The sequence below is a fragment of the Festucalex cinctus genome, chromosome 6 (genome assembly GCF_051991245.1).
Source record: "Festucalex cinctus isolate MCC-2025b chromosome 6, RoL_Fcin_1.0, whole genome shotgun sequence".
Taxonomy (NCBI): domain Eukaryota; kingdom Metazoa; phylum Chordata; class Actinopteri; order Syngnathiformes; family Syngnathidae; genus Festucalex; species Festucalex cinctus.
The window spans coordinates 25,091,652-25,117,865 of NC_135416.1; the positions used below are offsets into that span (position 1 = coordinate 25,091,652).

The following is a 26,214-nucleotide window of genomic DNA, read 5'->3' on the forward strand; positions in this document are numbered from 1 at the left end:
CAAATTGGCCGATAATTGCCGATAATTATCGGCCACCGATATTATCGTGCATCCTTAGTTATAATCTAATTTTAAAAAAATAACTGTAGCCTGGATACTGAGATGAGTATGTAGTAACTAGTGATTAGCCATTAACCAGTGTTCCAGCACTATGCTCCACCATGGAGGTCAATTTGTCTGCTTGGGGTTCCAGCTTCTAGCACCACCGCCTGTTGTGCAAGCACAGACCTATTGTGCTTTGTGATCTCTTTGAGCATTTACCACATTGTTCCTACATGTGAGCAGAGGGGCATTTTTATATTGTTTTGCTTTAGCATTGTGAGCGGGCATCAGTGGACGGCTGTTAAATGTTATCACTGGCAAGTTATGAATCCTCTATCAATTTTGCAGATGAGAATTGATTTATTTTTATTTTTTATTTTTTTTTGACAATGCAAATAAAACTGGAAACATTCCTTATCTGTACACATTGGTATATTTTGTGTACATTAACAAAAAAAGGTACAGTACCAAATACATCAACTGTATAAACATTTGATCATCTTATAAATATGCAGTTTTATGGAGAACTAAACTGATCGAGTTTATAGCCTTTATTGCAGTCCAGATAATTTGTTGACGCCTTGGCTGTCAGTGGTTAAAACAGACAGAGGACATGAGACAGATTTCTATAATGAATTGGTAGAAATGGATTAGGAGATGCGGTTTTGTATTGAATTGTTTGAGTTGTCTGATGTAGAAAAGTCCTTGATTGGCTTTCTTAAAGATGTTAGCTATTAGTGGACCAATTTGATTTATTGGAAATAGACTTTATGTACTCAAGAATTTGAATGAAACTGCAGTGTTTGTTGTTTGGTCGATCGGTCGGACGGATGCGAGAGATTATTGACCAGGCACCAGGGAATCAGTCTGAATTTCTTGTTGCTGGCTATTAGTCTTTTACTTATTGGTTTTAAAAAGAACCCTGTAATGACAGGTTTGCTCCATATGATTTATTTGGTTGAAAAAAACTGTAACAATGTGGAAATAAATCGTTCAACCTTACAATCAGACATAAGTTGTTCTTTAATGGTCATTGAGCAATAGTCAGTGTTGGTGTGTGGCTTACGCGCATCCACTGAACTTTATCCTGGTTGTTAGTATTCCACTTGAGTCCGTTCTTGAATTTAAGATTGATTTAATTAGTAAAAAACAAGCAGACAATAAACATACAGTGAGACACGGTAAGAAAACCGTGTGTCTCCGCAGCTCAACACTGCCTAACTGTGACCTTAATGAACCTAATTTCTATGTAAACAACCAATGACATGTCATGTCAATGGGTCTCCCTGGACATTGTGTTGCAGTGTGTTTGAAAGCAGCTAAGTAATCCTGGATCAGAACGGACAAAGGGTCCCAGAGTGCTGCTCGTGATGTAAGCGCCGTGTTTGACCCCCACTGCTCTCCCCTCACCTATTTTCTGTGTTTGTGAGCGTAGAGGCTCACTGCTGCAGTTGACCGTCGAGACTGCATGACGGCACATCACATGTTCTAAGGACACGCTGATCACAGTCTGCGTCTCAGGGGCCAGCTGATGCACAGCGGGAAGACGAAAGTATTGACCAGTCCTCTGCAGAGGAATGTGCTAAGCTGTGAGGAGAGGAGATGTTCTTTGGTTTCTTGCAACCGAGTAGAACAGACTGGGAGAATTTTGTTCTCTTCTTTTGACCATAATTTTTGTCCTTTATGCTTGGGAGGCAACGTTAGCTCACGTGAGTATCACTGGGTAAACATTTACTCAGTTCACGCCTCTGAAAGCGTGCCCTAAAACAAGTGTGACTGTTAGCTGTAGAAGTTACCACGTCTGCTGAGAACCAAGTAAGTACATGTGCAGTGTTTCTTCAAAAATGACCAACGATAGTAGGGCCAATAATGTCTGGCTTTTGACTGAAATGGTGGGTGTCTTCTAGTGCTAACGTCTACATTCAGCATGGACTCGCTTCAGAACTCCAGTCAGATCATGTGGGGACTGAACACTCGTTTGAAGGGCTTCCTGGAGCAGGTGAACATGCTGCAGGAGACCAACCAACAATTGGAAGCGCAGATAGCTAAAAGGGGCATGAGAAACACTTTGCGCTCGCAGCAATGGTCCAAGCAGGAAGAAGCTGTGAAAGAACTCCGTGCTCAGGTAAGAAAAATCAATAATTAATCAAACGTGTGATTATGTGTGATCTACTTGACGCTTTGTTCACTGGCATAAAAAAAAATATTTTGTACCTAAAAACACTGACTATTCTGACAGACGCTGAGGCTGTTTGACTGTGTAAAATTCACTGCTGTCATACAGGGACTCATCATATTATGACACTTTACATGAACAGACAACACAAAAAGCCACAGGGGCCTTAATAGCCTACATGCAGTTGCAAACATACATGTTTGCGCTGTTATCAATGTAGCAGCACCATTCAAATAACTTTTCCTCTCTAGCCATAAAGTTGTTTGAATGCACAGAGATGATGATGGAAAATTTTTGATTGTGAGCAAATTGGAAAACTTTTGCAAACTGAAATGTGTAAATATATCTCATTTAAAGGTCCACGATGCAAGATTCGACTGAAATTTGAGTGTTAAAATAACCATATTTTTCACCCGCACATGTTTTAAGAATTGTACAATGGAGAGGAGGCACGACTGTGGCACGATGACTGCATGACTGCTGCCCCTATTTTTCTGTAAAAGGAAAAAATGTTGGAGCGTTCGGGCTGGAAACTTTAGCTTTTGCTCTGAGCATGACGTCATGTGCGTGCACGCTATTGTCCCTGTTAGCTCTCGCGATGTTCACGCAACTTCACGGACAGGACAGCTAATTCAAGATGGACTTGAAGAGACTTGCACCCGATACGTCTCAATCCCTTGTGGAGACTCCACGGAAGACAAAGAGAAGTAAAAAACTTTCAGACCAGCGTCATGGGAGGACGCGGATAAATATAGGAGCAGCGTTCGTCAGGTGTAGAGAGCTAAGAGCTATCCTGGGGATGAAACGGGACCCACAGCTTGCTGACTTTTTGCTAAAAAGGTAAGACTTCGTAACGAAAATACGATAGGGTCTATTTATGATTAGCAGTGCAGAATAAAACTACCACACGGTCGCTAACTAATGTCTCCTAACTTGGGCATATTAGCTGCTATCCTCAATGTCATCAGATTCACGGAATGCACTATTTACGTTTGGAAGCTTGTAATTACGTAAGCTTTTGTCACCCAAATGACTTTCACATACAAAGTAACTTGAAGATGAATACGTTTCTTACCTCTGTAGACATTATTGATCCCAAGAAAAAGGCATTGTGCTCCCTGTTTACGTTTGTTCGATTAACTTGGAGGTTTGCTCGTGCCCGAAAAGTCGCGCACGCTCTTGGCCGTGTGCACGTCGCTGGGGTCCATTCCACGTTTCGCCAGAGGGGTCGCAAATGTGCGAAAACTCTGAATCTTGCATCGTGCCCCTTTAACTCTTTGACTGCCAGCCATTTTCGGAAAAGGTAACCCCTATACTGCCAGCTGATTTACAGAATTTTACCGATCTTTCAAGCTCCACAGAAAATGTTGTGTTAGGACTATGGAAACGCGGATACTACCAAATGAAAGATTGAAGTCTCATCTTTCATCTAAAAAAAAAGTTTGTTTCTACCTTATTCGGATCTTCAGTAATCAACAATAGAAAACACCTTCGTTTCACCCAAATCCTCTATTTTCTTCCAAAATACGGAGAAATCCAGCTTTTTGTGAAACGATGTTATTTCATGCACTCTAGTGAATTTGGCACTTTTTTTTTTGCATGAGTGATTCTACAAACACTTAAACTTCTATAAAACACTACCCCAACAATAAAAAAAAAAATTTGATTGCAAAATAACAGTTTATTTACATGCAACAGTAGCAATCCGAACAAACAATTTGGAAAACTCTTTGCAAACTATTTACACGTGCGCAACAATTTTTGTCAGTCTGCTTCTGCATGGACTGATTTGCGTAGAGGTTGGTATGATGAACGATGTGCTGGAGAAGTTCATCCGTGATGAAGAGCTCCAGGATGTCAGCTGGCAGGTGGGAATTCAGCTCTGCTGCAGCATCCCTTGGTCCTGGTTTTGCAGCAAAGGGGAAGATGGTTGGCTGCCAGCCAACATCAACTTCAAGCCAGCCAGAATCTTTGGGATCTGCAAATATACATTTCAATATCATATATTATTTTAGAGCACTGTGATGCAATGTGTGTGTGTGTGTGTGTGTGTGTGTGTGTGTGTGTGTGTGTGTGTGTGTGTGTGTGTGTGTGTGTGTGTGTGTAGGTGTGCGTGTGTGTGTGCATGTTTACCTTTTTTTCTTGGATGTATTGGTTGATGCACATTCTGTAAATTATAGAAGACGTTTACCATCAAATACTTTATTAGAGCTGTGGAGAATCTTTTTTTTTTTTCCTTTTACCTTTGTTCTGCTCACTGTGAGAAGGGTCACTTTGGGCCCTATGAGGGGGAGCTTGTTGCGGTGTATTGAAAACGTTTTTGTTTTTTTTTACCTTTCTTTGTCGTAGAACCAGCGGTCGGACGTTGCTGTGAGCACGATCTATAAAATATACATTTACGTTTGTATAGGTAATAGATGTTCTAGTGTATATCAGCACATTTACACACGCTGCTCGCAGATCGCCGAAAAGTTAGTAAAGTAATCTTACTAGCCATCTCTTAGCATGTTAGCGCTTACCTTCACGTTCTTTGGAAGACTGTCCAAGACTGTCGTGCATCGGACCCATAGGAGTCGTCATCGTCCGATGAAACGTCATCTGTGCAGACGTGCTAAGTTGTGCACCACTTTTCTCCGGTGTTAGCATCGCTAGCCGGTGCGGCCTTAGGACGTTATTAGCATCGCTAGCCGGTGGGGCCTTAGGACGTGGTCGAAACGGCCGCGTCACCGCTTCAACTATGACTTAACTCCGTCATCACTGTGCTCTTGAGCACTGGTCGATGCTTTTGAGCTTTGAAAATAAGGATCAAGCGTGAGCTGATTGCCATCTGTAGCCTTTTTGACTCCCTTAGCCAAGTTAGCCATTCTCTCCCCCTCAACACTCTAGCTCAGCCTCTCTTCTTCTACTGTTGTCTCCTACCCGATCTTGTCCAAAAGACTCATCACAGCCATCTAGTGGCCAGGAATACTCATTATAGTAACCCGATCGGCTTGATACTTGGAGCACAGCTGCCCAAGGCTTTCCTCCACCCGTTTCCATAAAAAAACATAGTAGACGTCAATTAACGTCTATGGCGGCCAATTCTAGGTTTATACTGAACGTCTTTAAACGTTTATGGCGGTCAAAGAGTTAAAGTGATACATAAAGTTCCTAGTTTGTAAAAAGTTAATTTTCCTTGTGTGTGAGCTGCAATTTAAACAAATGTAATTAAGGCTAAGTGACTATTATAGCTGATTATGCAATTATGAGTCTCATTACTTGGAACTGAGCCAGAGAGGGACACATGAAGGCAAACTGTCACAATGAAAACAGGAACTATCCATCCATCCTAGACATTTGCAATTTCGGGAGAAATTATACGTGAACGTTGAAAGGCTGAATGTACTAAAAACATTGAAGCATGTGGAATGATGTGGAATTATTTGGAATGAATGATATGGAATGATATGGACACTGGAGGTGAAATGACGTGATTTTTCTGAATGGGAATAATAAATTAGTTGGTTTGAATGAATCTAAACATGTTGAATTTAGAATAGTTTGAATCAGTCAAGTAATGTTGAGGGAGAATATTGTAGAATATGTCTGAATATGTTTGTTTTTTTGTTTTTTTTGGTGTGAAATTTTTAAAAATTGTGCATATGTTCAAAATGTTGGCATGTAGAAAATCATGCCCAATGTGAATTGAATGAGCCAAATTAATTTAGTTTAAAATAGAACTTATGTAAATGTGTAAAGTTTAATGCACCAATGGGAATGAATGGTTAATAACTTGAATGGTGATTTTTTATTTTTTTTGTTAAATGTTTGGGAAAACTGTATATTGGGTTAATGGATGGATGGATGTATATTGGGAATGGAAATAAATACGATCACAATCGAGTTTTTTTATTTTATTTTTTTTAATAATGTGAATTGGATGAATTATGTCGTAGGAGATGCATGTCAAAACATGGTAGGAATTTTAAAAATAAAAAGAAATAACATGTGCCTTCAAGCTTCACCTAATTATCAAATCATTCCCTTTATGGTTTTAATTAATGTCATGGTTATTTTGCATGTATCTGTTGATTTACTTTAATAGTTCCAAAAGTGTTTTCCCGGTAGTTACATTTCATCATGTTTTCACACAGTAAGTTTTTCTAATGTTTTCGCATACACAGCAGCTTCAACCGCTTGCTCCTCTTTTATGCCTTTCATATAAATGCACAAGATTATTTTTGCTTTTGGTTTAATTTGGTGCACATTAATTTATCCTATTCATCTGCTAACACATTAAGTAGTTTTTGATCCACTGATCTCGTAGGGGCTTATGAAGGCTCAGGAGTATTGAGTGCATTGAAACCCACACATAATGAGTGTACTGTACTCTTAATCCTATAAACGGTTTGCATATTCCTTGTTGTACTTTATTTGGCTCTCTTTAAACACGGGTGTGTCTTGTCCCGGATGTGTTCTGCACTCATGCTAAAACAAATGTGGAAGACTTCAGCATTGACATTTGATTTTTGAGACAAATTTTAGATCACAGCCTGTTATTTTATATTTTGTTGTTTTATGTTATTTCCTGTTTTTAAATTTCAACTCTTAGAATAAGAAGTCAATATACAGTATATTCCACTTCCTGCCCAAGCTAAATTCAAGCGTAACAATGCTAATTATATACTTTCTTGTTCTCATTCGGTCCAATTAGATCTTACATAGAGCTTAATTATTAAAAAAAAGAAAAAAAAGAAAAAGTAGAATGGCACTAAGAAAACAACAAAAAATATTGTCATGTGGGACAAAACTGTTCCACTCCCGTCCTACATCAGGCAGTACACTAGTACAGTAATGCACAAAGCCAGCGCCAACTCCTACACACTGCATGCTTCGGCAGTCATTTTTAGGACATTGCCTCACTTGGCTCAAGTGCACGGCACGTCGAATGTCAGTAACAAGCTACATGTATCGGAAACTTCATCTGCCCAGGCACCAAATGTTTTTAATTGTTATTCATTTGAATGCATCTTATACTCTTCATGTAAAGTGTATATAACCAAAATAAGTACGAATGATGAAACATTGGTATTACAATTAACAGTGACCCTGTTACCCCGAGTTTAAGGGTGAAAAAAATGTGACTGGACTGACTACTCTCACTGTCTGCTTAAATGTTTGTTCGGTGTGCAAATATTTTCAGAGCTCAATGGAAAAGGAACGAGCTGGAATCTTTGGATGGATGGATGGATGGATGGATGGATGGATGGATGGATGGATGGATGGATGGATGGATGGATGGATGGATGGATGGATGGATGGATGGATGGATGGAAGGAAGGAAGGAAGACTGCATTGGGGTTGTAATTGTGTTTGCTTGCTTTGCTAGGTTGGCAAACTATTGATGGAGAATGCCCAGTTGGCATTGCAATCTGAAGGCATGAAGTCCAGAGCGGCTGCTATCCAGGCCAGGTCAGCTCTACGTGCCTGCACCATTCCTAAAAGTTCTCAGCCATTTATTAGCATTTGAACTATTAAAGAGAAATTTGATGATAGCAAGTGTCACAAAACTGTACTCCCATGAGGCCAGATTGTGAACATACACCATAAAATGGGCAAATATTTGCTGTATATCATATTTTGTAAATAATATTTTATTAATTCAAAGGTATTATATGTGATGTGATTTTCATTCACATGTGCATCATGCTTATACTATTTTTTTCCCCTTCAATTAGCATCTAAAATGTCAACATTAATGAGCCATTTCAATGTATTATTTTCCAAACTAGACTATGAAATGTAATTTGTTGACAAGTGACACTTGACGTGTAATGGAAACTCATCATGCATGTCAAGTGAAATGTTAATAGCTTTTGTAAATATATGGATCGTGTTGAATTAGGAATACCCCATTCTTCAAATGTTTGTACAGAGAGTGATGACAGTCATAATATTCTCCATGCACATTACAGGTGTGACACGGAAGAACGTAACACCATGCGTCTGGAGCAACAGGTGGCTGTGCTGAGGGAGACAAAGAAGAAGACTGAGCAGAGCAACATGATTCTGCAGGCAGACATTCATCAGTCTATGACAGCGCTTCAGGATATAAACCAAGAATATCAGGTCATGACTTTTCTGTACTTGAGTAATAAATCGTTGGCGTTGAGCCGAAACCTCATAAGTCACAATTAGCATTCCATATTATTCCAAAAATCTATATTTCTGGTCAATCCACACGTGTGGGTGTCATTTTTACAAATTTTTGGCCAATCTAAAGTGTTGAAAATGGCTTTTTTTTTTTTTTTGCTTTTGTGCCATTTTTGGGGTCTTCTGAAAAGTAACAATTTTGGAGGTACAAGGATTTGGTCCGACGGCAGCGATTTCATACGTTTATTTATATATTTTATTTCTTAATGTAGAGCTTAGGTAGTTGAAGCACTGACAATAATAACATCAAAACCATATTTTTAATGACAAAATTATCATAAGAGTATTTTCAGTATACTTTTATGTAACTTGAATAAAATAAATTACTTACCTCTTGCCCCCATTCTTAATGCACTTCTGCAAATTAAAACAATTATACAAGCATAAATTGTCTAGTTTAGTGTTTTGATAAATTTGGTAAACACTAGGGGTGTGAATTGCCTAGTACCTGATGATTCGATTCGTATCACGATTCACAGGTCACGATTCGATTCCATACCGATTAATCCCGATCCGAATTTACAAGTAGATTGTTGCGATTATTTTTATTGAAATTTAGAAAATACTAAACAGTAAACTTGTACAGTGTAAGATTTGTATGAAAATGTATTATTTATTTATCTGAAACTTCAGTCTTATACAGGTTGTAATCTGTTTAATGTTTGAACAGCATTAAAATAAAATATTAAGGCTTAATGTTCCGTTCATATAACATTCTTCCATGCTCAAGGTGTGAATCCTAACCCGAAGTAAGACGTTTTGTTATTTTTTTTTATAATATTTTTCCATTAAAAATGGAAGTTTAAAAATCGATTCAGCCGCCAATTGAATCGATTCGAGAATTGCGCAATGTAGTATCGCGATATATTGCCGAATCGATTTTTTTTAACACCCCTAGTAAACACACATCTCCAATTTGGTGAAAAACATAGGCTAGATTTTAGACTCGCAAAAAACAGTCTATCCAGTGGCGCAATGCAATTTTGGTGTGTTTGATAGAGCTGAAGGCAGGCAGATTCGGCACACCACAGACGTGTGTGGTTGATGTCATCTATTTCATTCATAAATATATCAACAACGTGGGCCAATCCCTCTGAATCATTGTAGAAATCAGTTCATTTAACAAAGTGCAATCACTATCATTTTAATCGCATTGCCCTGACTGATCCGCACGACTGTTTGGAGGAGAGTGGATGTCACACACGGTCATGGGGATAATTGAGGCGTTTTCCAATTGCCCGCGTCACATGCGGCGCTGACGACATCACCCGCAAGGCGAAATCTTGCAATTTACGCGCCAATGTCCTGCACGGACCCCAACAAGTGTATTTCTGCTTCTGGAATGGGAAGCTGATTTATGCTCCCACCACCATGATTTTAATGCAAACGGGGGATGTCACTATGATTGAACGGGAAACGGCTTAGTTACATCCCGCAACGTCACACAATGGTAAATGCCCTCTTACGCCCAATTCTACCTGTGCAAGTTATTATTTAAAAAAAATGATAAAAGAAAAAAAAAATTCCATCCATGTGCTTTGAACGATACTTGCCCTGGGAACAAAAATACAGGCCCACATGTAGAAAGTTTTTTTATTATTATTATTTTGATTACACAATATGCCAGCTAGAATTACTGATTACACAATACTCATTGCATGAGATAGTTAACTGAGATCGACTCAGATCTTTTCCCCTGCAGACAATCAGGCAGGAACGCACCAATTGTGAAACAAGTCCATTTTTTTTATTTTAAGTGCCAAAAATCCTTGTATCCTCAATGTTATACATCCCCAAAAGTGCATAGAATTTATTTTTACATGCTACAACCAACTCCACAAATATGCTCGATGACTTGATATTGTGTGTTGGGTGCATGTGAATGAGGTTCTGCCATTTGTATTCTAGGGGTAGCATTGGGGGTGTGTGCATATTGTTGACATTTCAATTGAAACGAAATAGAGACTCTATAGTTCTACTGGGAACTTGCACCTGTTCTTTTATCTTTAATGCTCACTATACTAATAATAACAACCAACAGACTGCATTTTCTCAGTTGAACTATTTACTGGATGCCAGTAAGATTGAATAGACAGCACAGAAAATGCACCACACCTTTTCTGCTGGATGCAGAAGAAGGTCTAATCCATTCACAGTGGGTTCTACTCTTATACTGTCTCATACTGCCCACCCACATGGGGGGACGGCTCAGCCTAGCCCATGTGAAAATGTTTGACCCGATGGTGTTAACTGTCTTCAACCAGAAAAATGTGCCAGAGTGCAGATAAATATGGCGTTTTTCCACCGGATCGGTTCCACATCGAAACGGCATTGTCCCCGGACATGAGCATCTCCATGGGACTCTTTCGAGGCCGAGCGGGTCGTTTGTAACCACTGTTTAGGACCCGCTGTATGGCTAGATATTTAAAGTACTTATTATAAATATGATTCTTAGTTATGGTGTTTAAAAAAAAAAAAAAAAAAAAAACACTCACACACTCACCCCACACACACACACAGACCAACCAACCATCCATCCATCTTCTTGACCGCTTATTCTTCACAAGGGTCGCGGGGGGTGCTGGAGCCTATCTCAGCTGGCTTTGGGCAGTAGGCAGGGTATACCCTGGACTGGTTTCCAGCCAATCACAGCCATCTGGTATCTCTCCACAGTAATTTTGGACGGGACATTCTGTACAATAATTCGAGCTGATTGGATGATGCGACATTCTACACATTTGTTTTAACCAATCACAACAACAGGTGAAAATTTCGTGTTCGTTCTTGTTGAAGGCAGGAAAAGCACATCTTACCAGCTAGAAATGCACGAAGCGCCTCTTGCTATTCAACATTCAGCAAGGAAACGGTGAGTAATTCTGCGAGAACAGAATTAATTGTAGCGTCCATTCGTCCACGTTAGTTTTGTTTGTTAGCTCCGGCGTCGGCGCTGGCTTCCTGGTTTCGTCACAGTGGCATGTCCCGCCCCCAAACACAATGTCGCTCCGACTGGTCCGAACCACCAGTGGCTCGGGAACGGCGGTTATCAGCGGGAGAGTTACAAGATGTATTCTCCAGAGTTTGTGAACTCACAAACACTGCGAGAATTAATCTTGTGAGAGCAAGGTTAAAAAGAATACAATATATACAATAAATATAATAATGTTTTACAACAACGCTGAACTATATGTACAATTTAAAAGGTACTTGTGGATGGATTTGTAATGTTTGTGGTTTAAATAAAAATCGCAAGTGCACAACGCTGTTCCCATTCACTTGAATGAGACTCTCTTCAGAAATAGCTTCGCAAGCCGGTCGTGAATCGCAATATTTCATCCATGGTGGTCTATATTAAATTGTAAATATGGTTCAATGTTGGCACGACTTGCCACTCGTGAAATGTTATCTCAGATCCGCACGCACTGCGAGAGTGCAAGCTTGGCTTGGACAGTTCAAATGTTCCCGCCCCCTTCCCCCAGTTGTAATAGAAAAGAGATGGGTGTGGTGTGGTTGCGTGAGGTGTGGTGTAGTAACATGCCGTACGGGAATAATGGAAAAGCAGCAATAGAAAGATGTCAAGTTAGGACAGGTCACAGCGACACAACGGCTTATCTCAAGTCACCTTTGTATTCATTAAGAGCCCTATACAAGACACATTTGTAGAGCTGCATGTAGCATGGAAGAAAATATATTTGTATTTACTTTTTGTTGATACTGATAGCACATTTATTTTGTGTACTTTTTGTACAATATATTTTTATCTGGCTGTTCATCACTGCTTCAATGTTGGTACAGTATTGCCAAAGTGATCAAATGAATTGCTCAAAGTGGATTTTCTCATGCATGAGCATGGTTGTCCAACATGGAAGCATTTTAACCACAAAAGTTAGTAGAAAACTAGTGTTATGTTTTTGTGTAATCATTCATACCAACTTGCTAAAGAACTCAAAAACTAAGACATGACACTAAAACATTGTGTTCTTCCATTTCGACTTAATACACACCGCAATTGAACTGCCATTGCATCTTTCACGAACAGTCCCTGTGTCCCTCCATCTCTCACTTCCCACTTCCATCTTCTCTGCTGCATCCCGCTCACTCCCTCCTGCCCCCTCCCCTCTGGTTGGCTGCTTGCAGGCAGCCCGAGCTCTGCAGCTGCAGCGATCCCCCTCATGCGATGCTCTGTTAGCAGCGACCTCGGTAGCAGGTAAACAGGAAGAGGATGGCGCAGGGATGGAGCTCACCAAACTCCTCGACCAAATCAGAGCTCAGTGCAACCTGAACCGGCTTCCCAACCCGAATGAGAGACGCCTCGGCTCACGTCTGCTTCACAGCTATCCCGGGCCGAGCCAGTCTGAAGCCGGAGCTACTGCTGCACCAACAACACACATCGAGGTACATGTCTTCCTGAATCATCACTCAGCATTTGTTTTTCCTGCTGTGATGTGTTGTGAGGATCAAGGCTTACGCAGTAAACAGTTTGAGTTTCAGGACTCCTATGACACAGAAAATGTCTGTCTTTATCTGTTATATGTTTCCTTCAGTCCATTTGCTTCATTTGCATGGATAGTTTCCCACGGTTACTTTGCTGTAACTTACAGTCACTCACTAGAACTTCAGCCAATCATACTGCATGTTGTTTCTTTTTGATCTGCATGTTGATTTTGAGTAAATATTTGATCTGAGGTGTATAATTGTGAGTAAATATTCACATCATTTGAATGACACACAACACTGAAACAGTCTCACTCAAGATGGAGTGAAGTTTTTTCTTTTTATGTGTAAATATTGTCATAGCTGAGACACGGCATGAGTGCTTCGTTGTATCTTAGTGGGTGTGGATGGGTGTGAAAGCAGCTGCACAGTGTGTCAACACAGCTGGCACAACTGCATGTGAATACAAACTCAAAGGTTGGCACTGCAACTTTCACACAATCAAGAGCACACAACCTGTGACTTCTTTTCCTCTTGACTCTGTGCCAGTTGGAATTGTACAGGCTTGGAAATAGTTCCTATTGTGCTCTTTCTTCTTTCACTTTGTATGGATCAGTTCTAAGAATCCACACCAGACACTCCATTAACACATATGTACCATCTTAACTCCCATCTCAGGAGGAAGCAGCATGGACACAGGTTAGCCTGGGTAGCAACGCGCTAAGGGAGGCTCGGGCAGAGTTAGCTGAAGCTCGCAAGCAGTGGCACTCCCTTCAGGTGGAGATTGAGACCCTGCATGCCTTGGTAAGGAAACACAAACATCATAACCACCAGTGCTCTTACTTGGGATGGCACAACAACTTTGCAAATGTGATCACATATAAAACTAATAACATCACCACACTCAATTCATCAGGTCAGGATGTCTTTCATGTATTATTGCGTTGAGCTGTGAGACACATTTCTTTTGATGACTGGTAGTGCCAGTGATTACTCTATGCTCCAGTCTACAAAGAAAAATTGTCAGTGTTAGATTAACATTGAGTGTTAACTGTTAATTCTGTAGAGTAAATTTGACTCTATATAGAGTGGGACCAAATAGACTCAGTTTTAGAGTAATATTTACACTTGGAAGAGAGTAAAATAAAGAACTGGGGAAAAAAAAAAGGCACTGAAGGGTTGAGGAACAAACTCACGACATTCAGCTTGGGAGACAGCCAATCGACTCCCTGAGCTGCACAGCTCTTGTTGTGTGTAGTATTTTGCTTGTGTCAGCTGGAATCTTCGTAACTCCAAGAGCAAAAACTGTTTTTGGTCTCTTCTTGGATATAACATTAAACAAGCAACAGTAGGAGAGGCATCGCTCATTGGTATTATGGCGGTCTCCCAAGCTGAAGCTCATGAGTTAGTTCCTCAACCCTTCAGTGAACTCTATTTTTTTTTTTCAATACTTTATTTTACTCTCTTCCAAATGTAAATATTACTCCAAAACTGAGTCTACTTGGCCCCACTCTAAATAGAGTCAGATTTACTCTATATAATTTCCTGTGCACTAGAAAAGTGTTTATATGTGTCCACACCAATGAGTGTAAATTATACACTTGTCAAAGTGTGACTGTATACTACATAGCAGGGGTGTCAAACATCCGGCCCGCGGGAGGATTTTTTTAATGTAAAAAATTAAAATAAATTGTAATTAATCAGCCATACACAATCAAAACATAATCAATTTGTACGTTAACAAGCAGTCCTCAGATGAGCAATGCAACTTGTAAGGGGAATGGTCCCGGATGTCATTATTTTACACACAACTTAATGTTATGGTTTGTTTTATTATTATTATTATTATTATTATTATTATTATTATTATTGTTATTATTATTTATTTTTTAAATCATAGATCAATATAAACTTGCTAAATATGACACAAATTACACAAATAGATATGACAAGGATTAACATCCTTATAATGTCATTAACTGCGCTGCGCAATGCATTCTGGGAATTAGGGCTGCACGATATTGGAAAAACATGCGATATGCGATATACTTGCTGAACATAGCGATATCGATATTATTGCGATATTTAACATGTAACTAAAGAAATTACATTTGTATTATCTAATGAAAGAAAAACATGTTTCATGCGGCAAAATAAGCAACCTTAATGTAATCTTAGTTAATTAATTGCAATTATGTCTTGATAATTTTCAACTATTGGATGGCGATGCACATTTTAGTTAGCATCTGACTGGTCAAATTCAAATAAAAAGCATAAAATTCCATATAAAACTTATTGCATGCCTTTGCGATATGCATATTGCAAGGGCCAATATCGCGATATCGATATTTTTTTTATATATTGTGCAGCCCTACTGGGAATAATATATAAATGCAAAGCAGGTAGATTTAACACGGCCGGAACTCATACAGGCACAAGTGTTGCCGCGTGCCATTCGCATTTGTGTTATTTTTCGGAACAATATGATGACAGTTGAGTTCCGTAATTTAAGTCTGGCACACAAATAACGAAAATCTGTGTATAATTGACGGCAATCGTTTTTAAGTTATATACCATTATTTTACAGACGCGGCCCACTTGGTAATATATTTTACACCATGCGGCCCCTGAGTTTGACACCCCTGCTATATAGTGTTAAAACGTCTACACTGGTAAACACTGAGTAGTGTTGAAAGTAAACTACAGTACACTAGTGTCAGTGTTTAAAAATTATCGCTGTCAAACTACACGTAATCCGTAGGCAGTATCTTATTTTGAAATGACTTGGTCAGAACCACCAAAAAGCCCAAAATGGGTCACAATATTGCCTACGGGTTAACTCTGGTGTTTAACATTCACTGCCTTTGACAAGTATACTTGTAAATTGTATTTTTTAGAGCGGTGCTAAATGGGGGCGAATCTGATTATGCTCCACTGTAAATATCAAACTTGGAAACAACTTTACTGATGCCCAACCACCGGTCGATGACATCATTGCCCCATTTTATACGAAATAAACACAGTTTCAGTCCATGGGAGAAATGGCTGTATTTTGTGCAACCTACATTTTTCTACTGTCAATTATAAAAGAACGGGACGAGGCAAAAAGTAGGGAGTCTATTCTGTCATTTGGTAGATTCGGTTTATATATAATTATTGAATGTAACATCACGTGAGTAAAATGGCTGGCAGTGAATGAGTTAAACACTTATAAGTGTATTACATTAGTGTCAGTGTTAAAAATGTAAACAGTATTTAACTTATATAGTGCTTTTCCACCTTACAAGGTCCTCAAAGCACTTAACATTTTGACTACAACAGCATCAAGAGAAACTGGGGTTCGGTATGTTGCTCAAGGATGCTTCAACATCCATCCTAATACTCAAGTAAATTTACTCTGACAGTGTAACTTTTTATCCTAACAGAAATAATACTGCTTGCTTACCATATATTTATTTGCTTTCTCATCCAAACATTAAATATATCTGCATTTATGCAGGCCAGTGAACCAGCCATCAAAACAGCAAAAGGCAATCAGCAAAAAAAGCCCATTATTCTGAGGCAGCTAACCATATGTACTACTGGGAGGCTATGGAGTACCACATTCGCAATTGGGCTTGGTTTACTCAAGTGATTATTACAACTGGACCCTTGTTGCTTCTCCAGGAGAAAGGCTTGGAGAACTCCCTCCAGAACACCCAGCAGCTGTACTCCAGCCAGCTGCAGGAACTCTCCCAAGTGATCGCTGGGCTGGAGGGCGAGCTGGAGCAAGTGAGGAATGGACTGGCCGCACAGCGTCTGCGCCACAGCCAGATGCTCAACACAAAGATCCGACTGGAACGAGAGATCTCCACCTATAGACGGCTGCTGGAACGAGAAGAGGGCAGGTGAGGGATGGGGGGGCTTCCAGGGAGGAGTACCTGGTTTCAGCAATCAAGTACGGTCACGACTCACACACTGTCAAATCAATGCTTTTCATTGGATTCAGGCAGGCAGCACATATTCACTGCCTGCACTTACCTGTTTTATTGGGGGATTTTTTTTGTTCCCTCATAGGTCTTCTTAGGAACAATATGTTTCATTCCATGGCAAACAAAAACGTCTGTACAAGTTTACAGTTCACAGAAAAAGTTGTATAATCTTGAAAGGTGTTTTCTGATTTCATAATGTCCCTGACATGCTAGAGCAAGCATAATTAATAGAGAAGAGTAATTATCACCTCGTGTTCTTGTGGCGAGGCGTCATTCTATTGCATCATTGGAGACACACTGAACAGGAAGTGCCTCGATAGAGGGCAAGTGGGTGGTCTGGGATTCACATCTTAGACTGACTACATAAATCCTGGCATCTTTCGCATTGAGTTGATTTGTGGAAGGTGACGTCATACGACAACACTCCATTGTTATCTGACTCTTGACAAAAGCTTATTTGGACTTGTGTTGGTCATTGCAGTTGTCTTTTAGAAATCAGTTCTACAAAGGATGGATGGTTGGATTTACTTCCTTTGTTGATGTCTCCGGCAATAATGTCACCACTTGAAGACAAACTGTTCACAGTCACATTTTGTGTTTAGCAGCCTAGAGCAGGTGTGTCACTCAGTTTCATCACCGGGCCACTTTGTAGTAATGGTTTCACCCTGATTCTCAACTCAACCCAAATCAACTTTATTTATAGAGCACTTTCTACGGATACTTGACGCATTTGGCCATTTTCAACAGTCAGAAGATATTTTGTTTATAATGAATGTGATTACAATCAATGCCGTTAAAAATACATTTTGCCACTTTCTGTCGACTGAAGTTGACGTCACGCAGGAAACAGGGAACGACTGTGGTGTCGTTTTCAGTCAACAGTAAGTGGCAAAATGTTTTTTACAAGACTTATAACTCTTTTTCTAGTATTGGATTAGGCATTGGATATAAAGAATACAAGTGCAAATATCTCTGGCATCTTATTCCCTGAATTTTCTTTAAAAACAATTAAGTATCAACATAAGAACATACCATTATCCTGGTCAGTAAGTAAAAATCAGATATACACTGATGGCTATTATGATGTGAAAATCATATTAATTATTACATGAAAACATTTTTCCTCACATTTCATCATAATTTTATCTATCCATCCAATTATATATATATATATATATATATATATATATATATATATATATATATATATATATATATATATATATATATATATATACTCAGGGAAAATTTAGCCAACCAAATATTAATCCAATATCATTATGTAAAGAAGGGGAAAATGCTTTCTGAGCGAAATGTATATTTTGGTACAGATTTTCAGCCAAAAAGAAAAGAACTAACTATTTAGGTAGAAACATGAAGTACATGCATTTTATTTGGTGTAGTGTGTAGTGATGTAACAATAAGGACAATATCGTGATATTGTGATATTAAAACCACAATGCCGTCGTCGTCGTCATGTTCACAATATTGAAAGGGAGCACATCTGTTAAAAAAAGGTCAGGTTGATTTCCATTTGTGCAGTTCTAGCACCCCCTGGTGGCTAGTTTAATAGTTTAATTTTCATTAGGGATGTTTTGGCCTTATATGTTTAAAATCTGTGCTAATTGCCAGATGAAGGAGAACATAATATGCTTGTGAAACAAGTCAATATGTGGAGGAACTCAATGTGTGCGTGCATTAACAAGTAAGCACCTCAATATTGTTATTAGAGCTTGCAGGTGGTTTATATACATTGCTGTTATGTACAAAAGCACTATATTATGCGTTTTTTGGTATGAGAGCTTTTTTTTTTTTTTTTTTTCTTACAATATTGTGACCGTTCTTCCTGTGTGGTTGAGCAGTTAGAACATGAAGTCACAAAGCATGTGGTCATGGGTTCGATAACGGACATCGCTGCCTTTTAACTGCAATTGGCTGGCAAGGGGCAACCACTACTGCCCATAGCCAGCTGGGATAGGCTCCAGCACCCCCGCGACCCTAGTGAGGAGCAAGCGGTTCAAAAAATGGATGGATGGATGAATAATTGTGACCTTTTTTAAATATCGCCAACCTCCCCACAATATCGTGATAATTATCGTATCGTGAGCTTCATATCGTGATGATATCGTATTGTGATGTTTGGATATCGTAACATCCCTAGTAGTGTGCTTGTCGGATCTGGTCCACAGGCCTTGAGTTTGACATCTTCGAGTTAGGAGAAGAAGTTTATTGCAGTTTTAGTTCATCATTGAGCTGAAAATCAATACCAGACTGTGTGGAAGTGATTGTTTGCGAAGGTTAACGAATGTTGATTTCTTGTCAGAGTTTGTTCAAGTTTGCAAAACGTTCGCCGGATTTTTGAACATGTTCAGAATTAACTTGGAAAAGGAAATTTTGAATATGGTTACTTTTGTTCCCTTTTCCTTGCAACAAGAAAAAACATTAACATTTAGGTGACCATCTGGTGAACGTCTGGTTAACAATTGCAACTTTGAACGATCCCTAACGAGAAATCGACATGCGCTACTTTCGCAAACACTTGCAAGCATTCGCGCCTCCGTGGGATACAGGCTTTGTAAAAGTCTATGTTGCAATATCAGGGCAGGGTGCTTAAATACCAGTTCACACCAACTGTGTGTTTAATTATACCCCCAAAATTGTGGCACTGAGTCGACGAAAAGAAACAGAAAAGGGAAAAAAACACATCTTCATCGGAATGTTGCTTCATTTCTGCAGGTACATGGGCCACAATGAGCAGCAGATGCGTTTGCAGCTCTTGAGATCGTCTTTGGTGGAATCGGATATAAGAAGTTTGGAGAATGGTTTCAGTGACCCCACTATCACTCCAGATGAACCAAAATCCGAACCTCTGCCTGAAACAACTTCACTAATACAAGAGGACAACAATCTAAAGGAAAGCTCCGTACTCCATCGGCCACAGAGTCTTGTGATCCTCACAGGTAACACGTACACAAATATCAGTGTCAAGACCTGTTTCATCATTCGAGCTTTCTTCCAAAACCAGAGCAAGATAAACATTTACCAATCTTCACTGTGAAGACTCAGGAGATTCTTCAGGGTAACATAGTGCAGGAGAGTGCAGAGGGCCGCGGCACTGTCGAGTAAGTGGGCCGACCAATGTTCTTCCCCTCTTTAAACTGCTTGTCAGCACCAAATTCATTTTCTGCCACGTCATACTTAGAAATCACTTTCCATTCCAACAGATAATGTTTTTCAATTAAATCAATAGTTTTCTGCAGATGCCATAACACCGCAAAATTGCAAACTGTCAAAAGCATTGATTGACTGCGCTTTTATGAAGTCATCCATCCGCCCACAAAGCAACAATCACCAACGTCCTCCCCACCCCGTCTTTTACACCCTGAGCAATTTGTGAGGCGTACAAAACGTCTGCTGCTTTAGATTCCCATGGATGATTCATCTTCAGGCTGCTTGGGAACTGTTCTGCCCTTTAATGACTTTTGTTTGATGTTGTGAGTCCCGCCTAGTGTGGTGTCTTCAAGGTGCGGCACCTGCTGTTGACAGACCAGACATGAGTGGAATTTTATTTTTTTTGGAACTGCCTCAGGCGCCAGAAGTCACATTACACACACATGTATGGGGCCTTCCACATGTTCTTATGTATCTTGACACCTCATAATGTTCCACTTGTCTAAATTTAAAAACAGTTGTTGAGATGTCATTCAAAGACCTTGTCATGAGCGTCATTATTTTTCATATGATCACGTTAGATGATGATGGATGTTTAGTAATGCATGGTACATACTTTGTTCCACCATTACCTAACATACATATGGTACATATAGCTAAAAGCTATACAAATCATTTTGGTAGATATGAGTATAAACTGTCACTTTTGATGCCAAACCAACATACAAACATCAACTAAATCTCATTGGCCAACATTTGTTATAACAAAAATGCTGAGAAAACCCCCCCAATTATCTCTTCTTAGTTTAATTAATTTGGTAATGATTATGTAGTAGTAGGGATGTAACGATATTCAAACATCACGATACGATATTATCACGATATGAAGGTTAGGTCACGATACGATAATTATCACAATATTGTGGGGAGGTTGGCGATACAAAAGAAGGTCTCAATATTGTAAAAAAAAAAAAAAAAAGAGAAAAAAAGCTCATACCAAAAAAAACAAAAACAATATTGTGTTATTTATATAAAAACATTATATATATATGAGAGAGAGAGAGAGAGAGAGAGAGAGAGAGAGAGAGAGAGAGAGAGAGAGAGAGATAGAGGCACTAATACAAACATGACAATAAATTGATACATTTTTATTATTAATACAATAAATAAATTAATAAATAAATAATTACTAAAATTAAATAAGAAATTAATAAATACAATAGAGTCCCTTCACATATTGACTCTGCTCACAAGCATATTTCATTCCCCTTCATCTGACCATTATCGTGGATTTTAAACATATAAGGGCCAAAACATGCCTTGTGAAAATTAAACTGCACTAAAAAACGAGCCACCAGAGGGTGCTTGCACTGCACAAATGGAAATCAACCCGACTTTTTTTTTAACAGATGCACTGCTTTTAATATCGTGACGATGACGACGATATATTGTGGCAGTTTTAATATGGCGATATCACGATATTGCTGTTATCGTTACATCCCTATGTAGAAGTACAGTTATAACAGTTATAGCAACGTTAATTAAATAACAAATCTCACTTTGTCATTGTGTAATCATTCACAACAGCTTTGAACTCCACTATTGCTTTTCCGAAATATACAGTACCATTTCACTTCCACTAAAATTTTAACATATATCACATTCATGTTCCAGGGTGCTAACTGTTAACCCATGTCATGTGAGTCAGCAGCTCACTAGCTAGCAGTTAGTACATGGTGCTACGAAATGGTGACCAAACGTCGTCTTTTGCCCGGACATCCAGGCGTCTGGGGGTGTTTTATAAATTCATGAAAAAGTCCGATTGCAATTGTTTTTCATGGGACCAATTAGAATGTGTTGAAATACAATCAATAGTTCAATTGTATGGCATCTTTGAGTAAAGTATCGCGAGGCTCGGCCGAGTGTCCTCATTTTAAAAAAATGAAAATACAATCACCCTATAAAAACAAACAAATAAACAAACATAAAAAAATAGCGCTGTCAATTCATTAATCACAAAAAATTATCGCATAAATTATGTATTAACGCAGATTAATAGCACTATTACCGTATTTTCCGCACTATAAGGTGCACCGCATTATAAAGCGCACCTTCACTGAATGACATATTTTAAAACTTTTTCCACATATAAGGTGCACCGCATTATAAGGCGCATAGGGTAGAAGCTACTGCAGTGGCTGGGGTTGCATTAAGCGTATAATAGATCAGGGGTGGTGAGATCCGGTCTTCGAGGGCTGCAGTCCTGCAGGTTTTGGATATTTCCCTTCTTCAACACAGCTGATTCATGATCAGCTCATCAGCAAGCTCTGCAGAAGCCTGATAACGAGCCTGTTAATTGGAATCAGCTGCACTTTGAGTAGGGAAATCTATAAAACCTGCAGGACTCCGGCCCTCGAGGACTGCAGTTTGCCACCCCTGCAATAGATGGAGCTGTGCTAAAGGGAATCTGAACAAAACAGATGAGTCAGTCAATATTTATGAGCGGTAATTTAATACAAACCAGCATTCTGACAACTTTCCCAAAACAAGTTACCGGTAGTGCAGTCACAATATGGCTCCGTATTAACAATATAACAATAACTCAATATTGTTCAAATGTTACTATCCATATCTACAATATTTCTCAGCCTTGTTCAGGTGTGGTACTACCGTCCTAACTGCTGTTACTTCGGTGATACCCCCTGACTATGGTAGCCGTACTTAACCAATATTGAGCCACATATAAGGCGCACCTGATTATACTGTCAGTTTTTGAGAAAATTAAAGGCTTTTAGGTGCGCCTTACAGTGCAGAAAATATGGTAATTTTGACCACAGATTATACTTTAGCTTGACAGCGGACGGTTGCGTTAAAGGTAGCACAGATTGATTGAGAAATAAACACAACTACATGCATTAAAGTAAAGCATTTAATAAATATTTGTGTATGACATTCAGAATATTTGTTCATGTCAAAATATTGGGATTATTTTCCCCCCGTTTTTAATTTTGCAAGTAATTAATAGAGATGGGAAATCCAGGTCCAGAATGGTAAACGAGGTCATTATGAGAAGCACCGGTGGCTAAAGCTAAACTCCGGCAGGGTTTTTACTTTCTTGAACAGGTTTTTCCCATCTCTGGTAAATTAACTGATTAGAAAAAGAGGAGAAAGAGTGTGTGCAGTGGATCAAAAAATGATGAAGACATTAAATGTCGAAAGAATTAACACCTGTGCTCTTCAAATTTGGTGGACAAAAAAATGTTGATTAAAAAAGCCTCTTCCGTACTTTTTAACTAAGCGATTAATCATGATTAATCAAAATTTTAAGATGTAATTAATCTGATTAAAATGTAATCGTTTGACAGCTCTAATAAAAATAAAAAACAACAACAACTCCTGTTTGGCGTTTTTGTAGTCAGGCCAAAGCAATTTAAGCATGGTATGCAATAAAATAACAGCTTTGGTGCCGTTTTGTAGCAACTTAGTGACAAGGTGGTGCATTTAAGTGAGTTTACAGCTTTATTTAGACCAGTGCTTCTCAAATAGTGAGGTGGGCGCGAGGCTCCATCAAGGGGGGCGCGTTTGATCTCGGGGAACATGCTTTTTTATTTTCTTTATTTTGATTTTTTTTTTTTTTTTTTTTTTTTTTTTTTTTTTTTTTTTACTGTCCTAGAATAAAGTGCAATTGCACCTCCACTACATTAGGGGGCAGTGGCGCTGCCATTATTGGCAGGGTGTGCGCAGGGAGCATTCACTCAGTGCTGTTGGGGTTTTGTTTGTACTGCGCATGTGCACTTTGCACACAGCAAAAAAATAAATAAAAAAATAAAAAATTATTTTATATTTTTGTTTTGCAGGTTAAAGTTTTTTTTTAATATAGTGCTCCTGAGTTAATGTTGGTGATCAGTTTGAATGCATTATTATTTATTGATTTTATGTAATTTTATTTTTCCGTATCATATCGTTTGACATGGTCAGTCAAAAAATGTTTATAGTATAATTAAGGATTTTATTTTATTTTTGAATTTCAGATGCACTTTTAATCTTTTCTGTTACAGTTAATAAAGCTATTCTTTGTTGTAAGTTGGTCCATATATATATTTTTTTTTTATTCTCTTATACGTTAATACGGATACGGTGTTATGCAGATAGAGGTGTGCTTATAACAATTTTATAGACAAATGATACTATTTATAGTCGCGTGAGGGTAGGGGCACGAGATGTTTTCTTCTTACTAGGGGGGGCATGACAGAAAATAATTGAGAAGCACTGATTTAGACAAAAGTAGTGCTTTGCCACCATTTTGTGCCATCCATTGCCATTTATAGCAAACCTTATTTGGAGGCGTCAGTTACTATTTTGATATTTGAAGCTGGACTCAGTCCCTATTCTCCGAGAATAGCAGGACACACTATTCTTCAATTAACATTCACAATCATATTCACAAAAATTATGGAAGACGAATATGAAGTCATATAATATGCATAATGCTCATCAATATACAAAAATGACTTTTCCTCCAGGACGGAAAAGATTGACAAGGTGATCAAACAGTGGGAGAACTCGTTCTTCAGGGGCAATCCGAAACTCCGCAAGAAGTCTGTGTCCCTGCGCTTCGACCTGCACATGGCTGCGGCAGACGAAGGGTGTGCCCAGACTAAACAAGACAGCCTCCCGGATGTCGAGGTGCGGCTCGTCATGAAAAGATCTCGCAGCAGTGCCACTATCACGCCGTAAATTGAGTGAATACCGGAGTTCCTGCCTTGTACAGCTGTCTGACGTTGAGATATGCATATTGATTTGATACTGAAGTCCGTCTTGGATGACAAAATTTGACAGGAATGCGTTTGCACTTCACTTGTTTGCCAATTCATGGAATAGCTCAAAATAAAAACAGCAATTCATTAGCAATTAATTTCAAAAGTCAAACATTATTTTAAAAATAAGTGTTGGCAGCATTATCCTCCAAATAAAATTTATATGAGCAAATTAAAGGTATTCCATATGATAAGTCTAAGAAATGATTTCCTCTATTTTGGTCTAATTAACATACTTAAAAATATATATATATATATATATTTAAAAAAAAAAAAAAGGCCCTCTGCCTTCTCTTCAGTTTTATTTTTGTTTAGTACGAGAAAAATTAGATTGTGTTAAATGACTGTGATTGAGGCTATTTCTTTTAGTGCTCATTTTAATTTCATTGTCTCATTTGTCCATTCAGTACACCACTCAAATTGTTTGATTTAGAGATCATGTTAAATATCTGCTCTTTACAAATTGCTGTTGATTGAATCCACTCCTTTCATTAACTTTTGATATTGTGATTTTATTCAACAGGAATTCATGACATAGTGTAATTTATGGTCATACAGTCCCTGAACATTTGCACAGCTATACCTTAATGCACTTAAAAAGTCATTGCTGGGATATTCAAGTCTCTTATTCAAGTCATAACCTTTGACACAGCCTCACACCCCAGTAGAGTAATTCAGTTTATGGTCCGTGTGCAGAGCCTGTTTTAACCAGATGGTGGCAGCATTTGTACATAGTTAATGCGGTGTGCTATAATACTGTATGAACTGTACAACGGTATATTTTGCCCAGATGTTTAAATGCAACATATGCTTACACCTTTGAATGCATTTGCATGTGGTCAAAAATAACTACTGCATAGTGGCCACAATGCATTTCATTTCCACGAAATTCTGCTTCCTCTTTCAAGCATTTCAGTTTGATGCAGTACTGCTTGAATTTAGATTATCTAAAGATGCACACATTGTTCATTTGGAGTCGGCATACGTCTGTAATTTATGAATGAAATATTATGTTTTCAGTTTACAAATAAAGTGAATATGATGGTAGTCTGGTTTGTTTACATTGACTTCCTCTGAGATTTAGACATTCACATTGGTGTGCATTGACAAAAGCTCAACATGTTTATTCATTTAAAAAAAAAAAAAAGTATATAGGCAAAAAAAACAGAATACACTGTTTACATTGTAGTGCAATAAATAGTATGATCTATTGCATCTCAGCAGTTGTTTGCTTTGAGATTACAATTAATTCTGATTTTATTCTTGCAAACTTTCTCATGATTCATCACAATATTATACAATCTACATCATTAATGAACTGTATATGTTACTTTATCTAATAGCACAAAACATCACGCTGTACAAGAAAGGTGCTAGTTTCCTTCCACAGATTATTTGTAGCCTGTACATGATC

General features: G+C 38.6%; 2 protein-coding genes across 3 annotated transcripts; one reads left to right on the forward strand and one right to left on the reverse strand.

The window, feature by feature from the left end:
- The first annotated feature begins 707 nt into the window (after positions 1-707).
- On the forward strand, positions 708-25,847 carry krt222 (keratin 222). Of its 2 annotated transcripts, none has more exons than XM_077524957.1 (10): positions 708-1,857; positions 1,950-2,167; positions 7,587-7,669; positions 8,173-8,326; positions 12,545-12,802; positions 13,520-13,645; positions 16,508-16,728; positions 19,549-19,772; positions 19,838-19,934; positions 24,507-25,847. In XM_077524957.1, coding segments are annotated over exons 1-10 (1,596 nt in total). In that variant the 5' UTR covers positions 708-1,856; the 3' UTR covers positions 24,721-25,847. The 2 variants fall into 2 exon arrangements, with proteins under 2 accessions (XP_077381083.1, XP_077381082.1); XM_077524956.1 differs by having other exon boundaries at positions 708-1,751.
- On the reverse strand, positions 3,904-5,350 carry LOC144020283 (uncharacterized). The gene is made up of 5 exons (XM_077523595.1): positions 4,738-5,350; positions 4,553-4,599; positions 4,462-4,512; positions 4,352-4,385; positions 3,904-4,196 (listed from the first exon to the last, which is right to left on the reverse strand). The coding sequence occupies exons 1-5, from the start codon at positions 4,862-4,864 to the stop codon at positions 3,904-3,906; spliced, it is 552 nt and encodes a 183-aa protein (XP_077379721.1). The 5' UTR covers positions 4,865-5,350.
- Positions 25,848-26,214: the final 367 nt, after the last annotated feature.

Bases quoted from the DNA above. Each gene is read 5' to 3' on its own strand.
- krt222 (XM_077524956.1), top strand. From the start codon at position 1,574: ATGCACAGCGGGAAGACGAAAGTATTGACCAGTCCTCTGCAGAGGAAT. The intron at 16,729-19,548 runs GTGAGGGATGGG...TCATTTCTGCAG, and splicing joins CTGGAACGAGAAGAGGGCAG to GTACATGGGCCACAATGAGC. The intron at 19,773-19,837 runs GTAACACGTACA...TTCCAAAACCAG, and splicing joins GAGTCTTGTGATCCTCACAG to AGCAAGATAAACATTTACCA.
- LOC144020283 (XM_077523595.1), bottom strand. From the start codon at position 4,864: ATGCTAACACCGGAGAAAAGTGGTGCACAACTTAGCACGTCTGCACAG. The intron at 4,513-4,552 runs GTAAAAAAAAAC...CACCGCAACAAG, and splicing joins TGGTTCTACGACAAAGAAAG to CTCCCCCTCATAGGGCCCAA. The intron at 4,197-4,351 runs GTAAACATGCAC...GTATATTTGCAG, and splicing joins AATACATCCAAGAAAAAAAG to ATCCCAAAGATTCTGGCTGG.